Source organism: Phocoena phocoena, chromosome 2 (assembly GCF_963924675.1).
Source record: "Phocoena phocoena chromosome 2, mPhoPho1.1, whole genome shotgun sequence".
NCBI lineage: Eukaryota > Metazoa > Chordata > Mammalia > Artiodactyla > Phocoenidae > Phocoena > Phocoena phocoena.
Window position 1 is genome coordinate 2,665,400 of NC_089220.1, and position 12,081 is coordinate 2,677,480.

Consider the following 12,081-nt stretch of genomic DNA (forward strand, 5'->3'; position numbering starts at 1 on the left):
ACAGGTGTCTAAAGTGGAGGCGGGGGAGGAGTCTTACAGGACTGAGTCATCAACTTGTGGAATCTGATGCCGTCTCCAGATAGATAGCGTCAGAATTGAATTTACTGCTTGGTGGTAGTGGGAAAAACACGTTGGAGAGGCCCTTGTGGTAATACATCCTATGCTGGATATTTGCCATGTGCCAGGCCCTCACACCCTCACAGCTTTACATATATGTATATGTTTTATTTGGGGGTTTTTTTGGCCGCGCTATGTGGCGTGTGGGATCTTAGTTTCCCGACCAAGGTTCGAACCCACGCCCCCTGCAGTGGAAGCGTGGAGTCCTACCCACTGAACTGCCAAGGAACTCCTAGCTTCATATATATTATCTGATCTTCACATCAACTCTTTGTAGTAGATATATTTTATCCCCATTTTACAGATAGGCGCTTTGAGGCTCTGAGAGGTTAACTAACTTAACCCAAGATTGTACAACTGGCAGTGACAGAGCTGGGATTCAAACCCTGTCATTCTGGTCTTCAGAGTCTAGACTCCAAACTATACTGCCATTGTGTGTCCTGGATTCCTTAAGGGGCCTCTCTCAGAATTTGGACCTTATCCTGTGGGCCATGAGACGCCTTTGAAGGATTCTAAGTAGAGAAGAAGAGAGGGCACAGGAGGGCTGGGAGGGCCCAAAGAGCCTGAGTGGTCTGGGTGTTGCTTCCCACAGGAGCTGGGATCTGGGTGAATCCTGGGGTATGGGCAGCATTAGCCCGAGGAAGAAAAGAGCTTTCTAGCAGAGAGAACTGCACATGCAAAGGACTTTTCAAGAGCTGCCAGTAGTTGACTTTAGCTAGAGATCGAGGGGCTTCAAGGTCGGGGGTGAGGTGAGTGTTGACGCAGAGAAGTAGCCAGGTCCTGAAGGACTTTGGACCTCCTCCTTCATTCCTAGCGTGGAGATCATCACCGCATCTCTGGGGTTCAGCTTGTCAGTGTGTTGGAGTGATGAGCTCTGGTGACCCACAAAGCTCTGAGCAAACGTCAGGTATCAAAGTTCCAGAGACTGGAGAACGGGCGCGGTAAGGCAGGGGCATCGGAGCCTCACGGCGGAAAGCCACAGTTCCACCTCCTTCCCAACCTTTGAAAGTGGTCAGAGTGTTCGGGGTAAAACTTTGTGGAGCCGTTAAGCTTCGAGAGGATTTGTATATCTGGTGAGACCTAAAAACGTAAAAACAATTCTGTTTTGTCTTGTTGCAGGGACTTTCACATTCATCCACACGTCTTCGTTTCCACTACGTGTTTTGTTCAGTGGATGTAGTGTTGCCGATAGTGTTACTGTTGCAAATTAGAACAGTTTGGGTTTTCCCCCCAACCGTGATCATGAATTTCATAATATTATGTTTCTTTTGCTCCCTATCAGCAGAGACTCTTGGAAGTGCAACGCCCAGAAAACCTGTCTTATCTGTCAGTGCGAGGAAAATTAAGGACAATGCAGCCGATTGGCATAATTTAATCCTGAAATGGGAAACCCTCAATGATGGAGGTTTTGCTACTGCAAATAATATTGCCAACCTGAAAGTCAGTTTATTGTAAGTACCTACAAAGTGCGCTCTGTGTGCTTCACCCTTAATGATTGGGCAGAAATTTCATGGCAGTCTTTTAGAATGGGAAGGGTAGTCTCTAGGAACATGGATAAATTATATAAAGCAAAAAAGCAAGTGATAAAATAATGCATGCAACTATGAACTGTGTGTGTACATTTTAAATGCAAAATTATACTACAAATTGTTCATGGTTACATCTGTATATAAAATTATAAAAATGGATTGGACGGATACAGACTCAATTCATGACACTGGTATCTTCTAGGAAGAAGTATCACTTCATAATGCTGCATTTTATTTCTGTGGTATTGTGATTTATAGTAAAAAATATATATGTTTCGCCTTTGTCCCTTCCTGACACACGGCTCTTAAAACCCTTATAATTTCCTTAGGGATGTGAGCAATGGGAGAATCTTTAGTTATGCTGAGATTTGTTCTTTCGTTCTCCAGTTCCGGTACTACCTCCAGAGTGGTAAAGGGGAAAGGAGTCTCCTGTTATCATAACAAACCCCTTTCTACCACACCTGAGTTCGTGTTAATGAGGGGGCTCCTGGAAAACCCTAAGGAGGGAGGCAGTAACCACGTGACTAGAGTTGGCACTATCAACCCCACCCCCTTACCTCACCTCTAGGGAGGTGAGAAGGGCTAGAAGTTGAATTAATCACCGATGGCCAATCACTTAATCAATCATGCCTTCATAACGAAGCCTCCGTTAAAAACCTAAAAGGACGGGGGTTTGGAGAGCTTCTGGGTTGGGGAACCAGAGCACTTCCATGTGCCTGAAGGGAAATGTACCCCAGACTCCTCAGGGACAGGAGCTCCTTTGCTCAACCTTCCAGACCTTGCCTTGAGTACCTCTTGTCTACAGGTATATGAATAAAGGATACGAATAAAGGATATTGGTATCCTTTAATATCCTTTGTAATAAACCAGTAGTCTAGAAAGTAAACTGTTTTCCTGAGTCCTGTGAGCTGGTCTAGCAAATTAATTGAACCCAAGGAGGGGGTCGTGGGAACTTCCAATTGACAGCTGCTCCGTCCTAAGCACAGGTAACAACCTGAACTTGTGATTGGTGTCTGAAGTTAAGACGGGGGCAGTCTTGTGGGACAGAGCCCTTAACCTGTGGGATCTGATGCTGTCTCTGATAGATAGTATCAGGACTGAGTTACACTGTAAGACACCCAGCTGGTGTCTGGAGAACCTGAGAATTGCTTGGTGTGGAGAAGCGCCCCCCTCCCTTTGATGACCAGGTGTCAGAAGTAGAGAGGGGTATTCAGAGCAGAGGAGACACACAAGAGCATGTTTTCCCTTAGCAAGTTCTTCTAAAAAGACACAGGAGTACAGATTGCCAACAAACACATGAAAGGATGCTCAACATCCTCAGTCATTAGAGAAATGCAAATCAAAACTACAATGAGGTATCATCTCACACCGGTCAGAATGGCCATCACCAAAAAATCTAGAAACAATAAATGCTGGAGAGGGTGTGGAGAAAAAGGAACCCTCTTGCACTGTTGGCAGGAATGTAAATCGATACAGCCACTACGGAGAACAGTATGGAGGTTCCTTAAGAAACTACAAATAGAACTACCATATGACCCAGCAATCCCACTACTGGGCATATACCCTGAGAAAACCATAATTCAAAAAGAGTCATGTACCACAGTGTTCGTTGCAGCTCTGTTTACAATAGCCAGGACATGGAAGAAACCTAAGTGTCCACTGACAGATGAATGGATAAAGAAGATGTGGCACATATATACAATGGAATATTACTCAGCCATAAAAAGAAACGAAATTGAGTTAATTGTAGTGAGGTGGATGGACCTAGAGACTGTCATACAGAGTGAAGTAAGTCAGAAAGAGAAAGACAAATACTGTATGCTAACACATACATGGAATCTAAGAAAAAAAAATGTCATGAAGAGCCTAGGGGTAGGACGGGAATAAAGACACAGACCTACTAGAGCATGGACTTGAGGATATGGGGAGGGGGAAGGGTAAGCTGTGACAAAGTGAGAGAGTGGCGTGGACATATATACACTACCAAACGTAGGGTGGATAGCTAGTGGGAAGCAGCCGCATGGCACAGGGAGATCAGCTAGGTGGTTTGTGACCACCTAGAGGGGTGGGATAGGGAGGGTGGGAGGGAGGGAGACGCAAGAGGGAAGAGATATGGGAACATATGTATATGTATAACTGATTCACTTTGTTGTAAAGCAGAAACTAACACACCATTGTAAAGCAATTATACTCCAATAAAGATGTTAAAAAAAAAAAGACGGGTTATGGAAAAAAACTGTTGACAGTTGCCAATTCTAATTGGAAGATTTGCTTTACTGTTCTTGCACTTTCCTATATATATGTTTTCGGTTTTTTTTAATGAGCTTTGCTTATGCAAGGCCTCAAAAAATTTAAGCAAGACTCAAGCTTGTTCCTACCCACGAGAATCTTTAGTAAAATGCGAAAGATTTATATGATCTGAAGAGAAACATGAGTATGGATCTATATATGTGTAGTTTTAATTTCTCAAAGTTGTAATTATATATTTGTATATCTTTGTCTACTGGCCAGAGTCTAGAGTCTTAACTTTCTGGCCTGGGCCCCTGGCTCTTTCCAGTTCTTTCAAACATATCACACACGTCGGCCCTCTGCCGCCTTTTCCTGCTTAGCCAGTTCTATGAAACAGTTCTTACCTTACTGCATAAGATGCTCTCTGATATTTTCTATTCTAATGTTTAATTTTTTTCCTTAAATTTCTTTTTTTTTTTTGGCCATGCCGCACGGCCTGTGGGATCTTAGTTCCCCAACCAGGGATCCAACCCTTGTCCCCTGCAGTGGAAGCGCAGAGTTTTAACCACTGAACCACCAGGGAAGTCCCTAATTTTGTTCCTTAATTGTTGATTGTGGCCCCACTAGATTTATTTCAGGTGCTGTGGGTCACAGCCTTCCGTTTACAAAACGCATTCCTAGCTGGTGGACTCTGAGGAAATGATCCGTGTCTTACCCCCTGAGGATGCCACAGGGCTGGATTGAATTGACTTGTTCTAGGGCAGAATTGAGTAGCGGATGGACATATTCGTTGTGTATATAAATAACATGTAAACGTGATGACGTGAAATGACGCCAGTGGAAAAAGTCGATGATGACGTCAGTACATGGATATTGAGTTTTCGAGGGGTCATCACAACGAAATGAAGCGAGCCTGTGGAGTGTACTTTGTTCCCACTCTTTTCCATCTTGTCCAGGAGCAAAGACACGATAGGATTAGAGAGCAGCAGCCTGGCTTCTGATGAAAATGCAGAAAAGGAGCACCCAGAATACAGCAGGGAGCTCGAGATGCTGTGCGAGGGGCTGCAGACCACCCTGGATGCTTTGGTAAGGTGCAGGGATCCTCGGGTGTCGCGTTTGCACAAGCACCTTGCAGCATTCCACGTGGTTGGTCGTGCTTTCCTTCACCAAGCTTTCGTTTTTCCTTCCTCAACCTCCTCCATTGGTCTCTCTCGCTCTACGTGTCCCATAAATCTTGTTTCCCAAGAGGCTGTCCTAGACCTTGGTTCTGGTTCTGCACGTTGCCAGGGCAATTTCACCCACTCCCAGGCTCCACAGGAAGTGTGTCAGGCTTTGGGGACCCTGCAGGCACTCTGACCTCTACTCGTCAACAGTACAGAGGCGAGTGGGTGCGGCTGTGTTCCCATAAAACTCTATTTATGGATGCTGAACTTTGCATTTCAGATAATTTTCACGTGTCACAAAATATTCTGCTTTTGATTTTTTTTTTTCAACCACTTAAAAATGTAAAACCCATTCTTAGCTCAAGGGACACACAGAAATAGGCTTTAAGCTGGATTGGGCCTGTGAGCCTTGATCTCGCACATAAGAGATGCTCTTATATGTTTGTTTAAAGTCTGGATGTCAGTACCCACCAGGCTGGCCGCCACACGTGCACGAAACACCTCATCTCAGCCAGACACAGGGATGAGGTTTTGCACATCTTTGAACTAACTAACTAAAGCTTCCCACAAACATAGAAAGTCTGTATAGTTTAACGTTTCTTGATGGAAATGTTTCTAATGCTTTACATGCTTCCTTGCCTTTTTAAACAGAATATGTCAAATATAATTGTATCTCTTCAAGATACCACTTATTCAAAGTTAGGGTGCCACGTATTATGAGGCAGACTATAGGTTTAAGAGTTTTTCAGGAAAGAAGCACTGCCCTTTTAAACATCACATCCACTGTAAGATGTAATGGTTTCTGAAACATTAAAATGAGAAAAATAAATAGTGCATTGAGAACATTTTGGTGATTTAGCCTTTTCTTTGCTTGAAATGCAATATTGTCTTCAAGATATCTTGCCCTGTATGGGGCTATTTGTCTCCTCTAAATAAATGATTAGGTTTTTGTAGTTGTCCCGTCTGTTTTGTGATGCTGCCTGTGGGTTGTGCTGTGATAAGAAACACTTGCCCCCCCTGCCCAGGCTCTCCACCTGGTGCTCAAGCAGGAACAAGACAGGCCTGGGTCATCAGTCACTTTGTTTTAAGCCCCACTCACAGGAAGCCTGGAGGATAAGGTGTGTGAGCTTGGTGTTTTCTTTGTTTTATCTCCAGGTTCACAGCTGTGTCTCCAGTAGTTGGTTCTAGACCTAGACTTCTGGACCAGTAGAGAATTAACACAGGCAGAGTAATCAATCGAAATTTCCAGAATGACCCAATTGAAAACTGACCACATGTATGTTTTTTCCCCAAATTAACCCATGTGATTATGGCATGTGGTTCTGTTTGGACCAAGCATGGGCACACATATTGTTTGAAAGAGAAGAAACTGAATGGCTAAGTTCCTATATTGAAATATTTTATTTATTTCCTGGTCACACTTAGCTTTCTTTTTAATTTATTTATTTATTTATTTATTTTTGGCTGCTTTGGGTCTTTGTTGCTGTGCACGGGCTTTCTCTAGTTGCGGCGAGCGGGGGCTGCTCTTCCTTGTGGTGCGTGGGCCTCTCATTGCAGTGGCTTCTCTTGTTGCAGAGCACGGGCTCTAGGCGCGCGGGCTTCAGTAGTTGTGGCACGCGGGCTCAGTAGTTGTGGCTCGTGGGCTCTAGAGCGCAGGCTCAATAGTTGTGGCACACAGGCTTAGTTGCTCCGTGGCATGTGGGATCTTTCTGGACCAGGGCTCGAACGCATGTCCCCTGCATTGGCAGGCAGATTCTTAACAACTGCGCCACCAGGGAAGTCCCACACTTAGCTTTTAATTGTCAGTTTTTGTTGTTGTTTCACTGAAGTATGGTTGATTTCCAATGTTGTGTTTCTGGTGTACAGCAAAGTGATTCAGTTAGACATATAAATACATATTCTTTCTCATATCCTTTTCCATTGTGGTTTATTACGGGATATTAAATATAGTTCCCTGTGTATACTGAAATACTTTAAATAGCCAACAAAGTTAAACACACGATGCTGGGCTCGGTCATTTGTTGTTAGATGTGGCAACACTCCCACCAGAACCTCTTCATCCTTGACCTTCCATCTTCCTTTCTGGCATAAAACACTTCACAGAGGGCTTCCCTGGTGGCGCAGTGGTTGGGAGTCCACCTGCCGATGCAGGGGATACGGGTTCGTGCCCCAGTCCGGGAAGATCCCACATGACGCGGAACGGCTGGGCCCGTGAGCCATGGCCGCTGAGCCTGCGCGTCTGGAGCCTGTGCTCTGCAAAGGGAGCGGCCACAACAGTGAGAGGCCCGTGTACCGCAAAAAAAAAAAAAAAAACATTTCACAGAATCCCCAAACTGGGTTAAAATGAGAAATACTTTTGACATATACTAATGTGACTTTTATAAAATGTGAAAACCCTGGGAAGGATTTTGTTTCTAAATGCCATTTGGCTTTCTTTAGTTCACAAGTCCTCATTTATAACTGTACCTATGCACACCTCATTAGGGAAGAGCGCCTGCGCGGGACGAGGGGGAAGAGGTATTTTGCCCTCCATTTCAGGCATGTCAGGAATGACTGACTGGTTTTACTTGTCCATCCTTGGTTCTCCCCATTGTTAAGTGGCTGTCTGGTACCACGGGACCCCTTCCTCAGTCCCACTGACCCGCACGGAGGGGGGTTGGCCTGGGAGGATGTTAGGAGGTAGAGTCAAGGTCCAGAACATCCAGCCAGCGGCTTGATGGACTGAGCAGTAACAGGTGACACGTCCTGTCCCTGGTCCCTCTACCCACAGCACGGGTCCAGGGTGAGGGGTGTGGCCTGGCAGGCAGCTGAACGTGGCTGCAAGGTTTTAGGTGACTGCGTGCCCATAGTGACCTGAGTTCCCAAGGTCTTCAGACAAAGCCTGCGCTGACCACGGGTGCTAGTTGTCAGGCCCCAAAGTTCTGCTCCAGTGAATTTATTCTATTTTAAAGTGGTTTGAGGGACTTTCCTGGCAGTCCAATGGTTAAGACTCTGCACTTGCACTGCCGGGGGTCTGGGTTCGATCCCTGGTCAGGGAACTAAGATCCCGCAAGCCGTACAGCGCGGCCAAAATATAAAGTAAAATAAAGTGATTTGAGAATTAGTTCTCATTCTTAGGTTCAAAACCAATGTTGATCCTTAAGGATATTGATATTATTTTTCCTATTTTCCTCCATCCTTTAGAGAGAATGGTTTCCCGAACTTGACTTTGTCTTGAATCTGAAATTGGTAGAGGGTGGAGGCACCCTTGTCCCTAAGCTGGACGAACATCTCGAGGTGTGGGCTGTTGGCTTTGGGAGGGGACGTGGAGCTGAGAGCGTGTCCAGCTGCTGTCACTTTAGGGCTGCACGTGCGTGAGACTTTGGTATCATCATTGATGAATGAGCCCCAGAATGCGGCTGGCACCTCTGGCCCGGTGGTGTCAAGCCTCCAGGATTTTCTTGGCTCTCCTGACCTTTATCAGCTTTTCTTAGCATTAGGTGGAGCTGCGGCAGGACACAGAGGAGAGAGCTCAGGATTGGGTGTCAAGAGACTTGGGGTCGGAAAGCGTGTTATCAAGTCCTGGCCTCGTCCTTCCCTAGCTCAGCAACCTAGAGAATTTTCCCACCTGTGGTACGGAAATGATGAGTCCTGCCTCTTGGGGTTGGGTCAAGTGACATATCGAACCTGGAAAGATTTGGGGAAAGGAGTCTAGTCCTTTAAAAGGACTAAATGTTCGCTACATTTAGTGCATATGCCTCTTCAGATGTAATTGGAGGGTGGTTGAAGGACTAAGTGCAAGGAATTAAGATTTTGACGATTTATATATCTTTGCTTGTACCCCCTGTGTACATAAAGCTAACTCCATACTTAGGACCTAGACTTGTGGTCTTAGTAGACCCATGCTACTGCTATCTGGAATCTCTGTTACTTCACCCATTTGTCTTACTTAACAAACCCTTACGTAGCTCTGACCAGGTGCTCCCCAAGTACTCACTTAGTCCCCCGACACCCCGTGGAAGCGCCACTTTGTGCAGCATGGAGCCTGGCGTGCACTGAGGCACCGTCCACGTCACGTCCTCACCGCTTCCTTCCTGTGTCAAGTGTGTAGGGCTGCCTTTCGTTAGTACCGTTTTATAAACAAGGAAACAAGCCTCAAAGAGGCTTCAGTAAACTGGAAACAGAGCAGGACCCTGTGGGGCTCCTGGGCACGGAAGCCTTTCCGTCCCCCGATTTTTGTCTGTAGACAAGACTCCAGCCTCCATGACCTTCCCTGAGTTCCAAAGGGCAGGTTCAGACAGTTGCTGAGCAAAGCAAGAGCAGCAAGAAACCACCTGAGGCGAGATTAAAGGGACCCGAGAAGCTCATCAAGATTAGGAGAGGGGCTTCCCTGGTGGCGCAGCGGTTGGGAGTCCGCCTGCCGATGCAGGGGACACGGGTTCGTGCCCCGGTCCGGGAAGATCCCACATGCCGCGGAGCGGCTGGGCCCGTGAGCCGTGGCCGCTGAGCCTGCGCGTCCGGAGACTGTGCTCCGCAGCGGGAGAGGCCACAACAGTGAGAGGCCCGCGTACCGAAAAAAAAAAAAAAAAAGATGAGGAGAGGACCATCGGTGAGACCAGATTAAAGGAGTGCAGGCCCCACACACACTCGAATCTTATCAGCAACCCCACCCTTGAACTGTTGCTATAAAACCCCTCATCAGATCCTCCCGGGTTGGGGACACATAGTTTTTCAGGGCAGGAGCCCGCTGTGTCCCCCTTTGCCTGGCAAAGCAATAAAGCTATTCTTTTCTGCTTCACCCAAAATTCTGTCTCCAAGATTTGACGCGACACCGGTGCACAGAGGCCGAGCTTTTGGCATTAAACTCAAAGGCAGTTCATAAGAGTCAGAAATGAGGGACTTCCCTGGTTGGTGCAGTGGTTAAGAATCCGCCTGCCAAGGCAGGGGACACGGGTTTGATCCCTGGTGTCCAGGAAGATCCCACATGCCGCGGAGCAACTAAGCCCGTGCGCCACAACTACTGAGCCTGCGCTCTAGAGCCCGCGAGCCACAACTACAGAGCCGGTGCACCTAGATCCTATGCTACACAACAAGAGAAGCCACTGCAATGAGCAGTCCGCACACGGCAATGAAGAGTAGCCCCCGCGCGTAGCAACGAAGACCCAACGCAGCCAAAGATTAATTAATTAATTAATTTTTAAAAAAAGAGTCAGAAATGAGATCATTTAATGCCTCTTCTCCTCTCATTCCATAAAAGCGAGAGCCTGCCTTGCCACCCCTCCAGGTCTTTGGTGCTAAAAAATTAGTGATGTTCGGAAATCTTAATGAAGCGGGACCCAGCAAGCTTCCTCTTCTCCAGCACTGGATATGTGGGCTTTATTACTGAAGTAATCCAAATTAGTGAAATCGTAGCAACTGTCAGTCTCCTTCTCCCTGGAAATTTGCTGTACATGGAGTTAATGGTGTTGGATCACTGGACTTACGATCTCAACAGACTTACATTTCTTAGCTTTGAAATCTTAGAGTTACTGAATCTAAGACAGGATTTCAAATAATAATCTCATATTCTAAATTAATATCTTTTCAGACCAAAATACAGATGAAAATGGAAAAGCTGTCTTCCACTACCAAGGGGATTTGTGAGCTAGAAGATTACCATTACGGGGAGGAGAGAAAACGGCCCCCCCTGTTCCACACGTGGCCCACAGCCTATTTTTGTAAGTAGTTCTTCCTGCGTTGATTTTCAAGGGTAGGTTATGAGAGCATTTGGTGTCATTTAGATCTGGCCCTCTAAGAAGCTGACAGGCTTTGAAATTCAATTGAAGAGGATCCATTGGGAAGGAAGGAGATGAGGACATCTTAGAGGAGTGTTTCTTCTTGCCTTTAATTACCTACTAATCAGCAAAGAATATTAAATGTAATTAGAGACCCATGAAGCAAGTTGCCATTATTAGCCCTTTAAGGCCAACGGGTAGAATGCACTTTGCCTCCTCTGTAGAGGCAGAAATCTCGTTTTTGTTTTTCAGGAAGGATGGGTTTTTGCTTTTTGTTTTGTTTTATTTAAAAAGTACATGGCGGGGGGGTGGGGGTCACTTCAGCCCGCCCCATGGAAGAGGACCGCTGGGAAAACAAACTCCATTACATAAATAAGCTGTGAGGTAAGGGCTGTTTTTTTTGCTTTATTAGTTTAAAAGAAGGACTAAGCTATCTGATGTTGCTTTGAGACTTAAATAAGGGAGAAAATCACCTCACGTAATGTGTTTATTGAACATGGTCAGTTTGAGGTCAGTTTGCTGTGTATAATGATTGCCAGTTCCTAAGAGTCGAGTGGAAAGGTAACAGGTACTTTTTAATTTCATGACACTTATTTACCCTGTTATCTGATTCTAATCTGCACTGGCTGGAGCCCTTCTTCCTCTTGTGCTGTCGCTGACTCTAGCTTTTAAGGAGGAGCTTTGCAAAGTCCCTGGCTGTCCAGTGGTTAAGACTCAGTGCTTTCACTTCAGAGGGTGCGGGTTCCATCCCTGGTCTGGGAATTAAGGTCCCGCAAGCTGCGCAGCGTGGCCAAAAAAAAAAAGTGGCGGGTCGTCCCTAGTCGAGGGTACCCCCTTGAATGCCACTGTTCAAGGACGGCTCGCGTTCCTTTCAGACGAGGTCTCCCGCAAGCTCTCCGACATGTATGGCCGGGAGCTCCGCCTGAAGCGCACCGTCGTGGAGCAGCTGGCGCACACGGCCGACCGTGACCTGGCCCTGAGCTACCTGTCCATGTGGCTGCACCAGCCCTACGTGGAGGGCGACAGCAGGCTGCTTCTGGAAAGCATGCTGCTTGAAACCGGGCACCGAGCGCTGTGACCTCCCAGCGTGGCTCCGCGCTCCTCCGGGCTCTGGACCTCAGCTTCTGCAGCTCCCACGGCGGACTGTCTTTCGGGTGGGCCCCGTGCCGCACGCCGATCACGCCCCTGCCGCACCCCGGGATTATGGCCCCTGCCTCACCCCAATCACGGCCCCTGCCTTACGCCGGGGTCACAGCCCCTGTCGCAACCTGGGATCTCACATGTGCTCTG

General features: G+C 46.8%; 1 protein-coding gene and 1 non-coding gene across 2 annotated transcripts; one reads left to right on the plus strand and one right to left on the minus strand.

The window, feature by feature from the left end:
• Positions 1-1,359: 1,359 nt before the first annotated feature.
• CINP (cyclin dependent kinase 2 interacting protein) lies at positions 1,360-11,869 on the plus strand. The gene is made up of 4 exons (XM_065870964.1): positions 1,360-1,568; positions 4,832-4,961; positions 10,605-10,734; positions 11,667-11,869. Exons 1-4 carry the CDS (start codon positions 1,360-1,362, stop codon positions 11,867-11,869), a joined length of 672 nt encoding a protein of 223 aa, XP_065727036.1.
• Positions 3,969-4,084, minus strand: LOC136119666 (U5 spliceosomal RNA). Its single transcript, XR_010655634.1, has one exon. It is a non-coding gene; the product is annotated as a U5 spliceosomal RNA (small nuclear RNA).
• Positions 11,870-12,081: the final 212 nt, after the last annotated feature.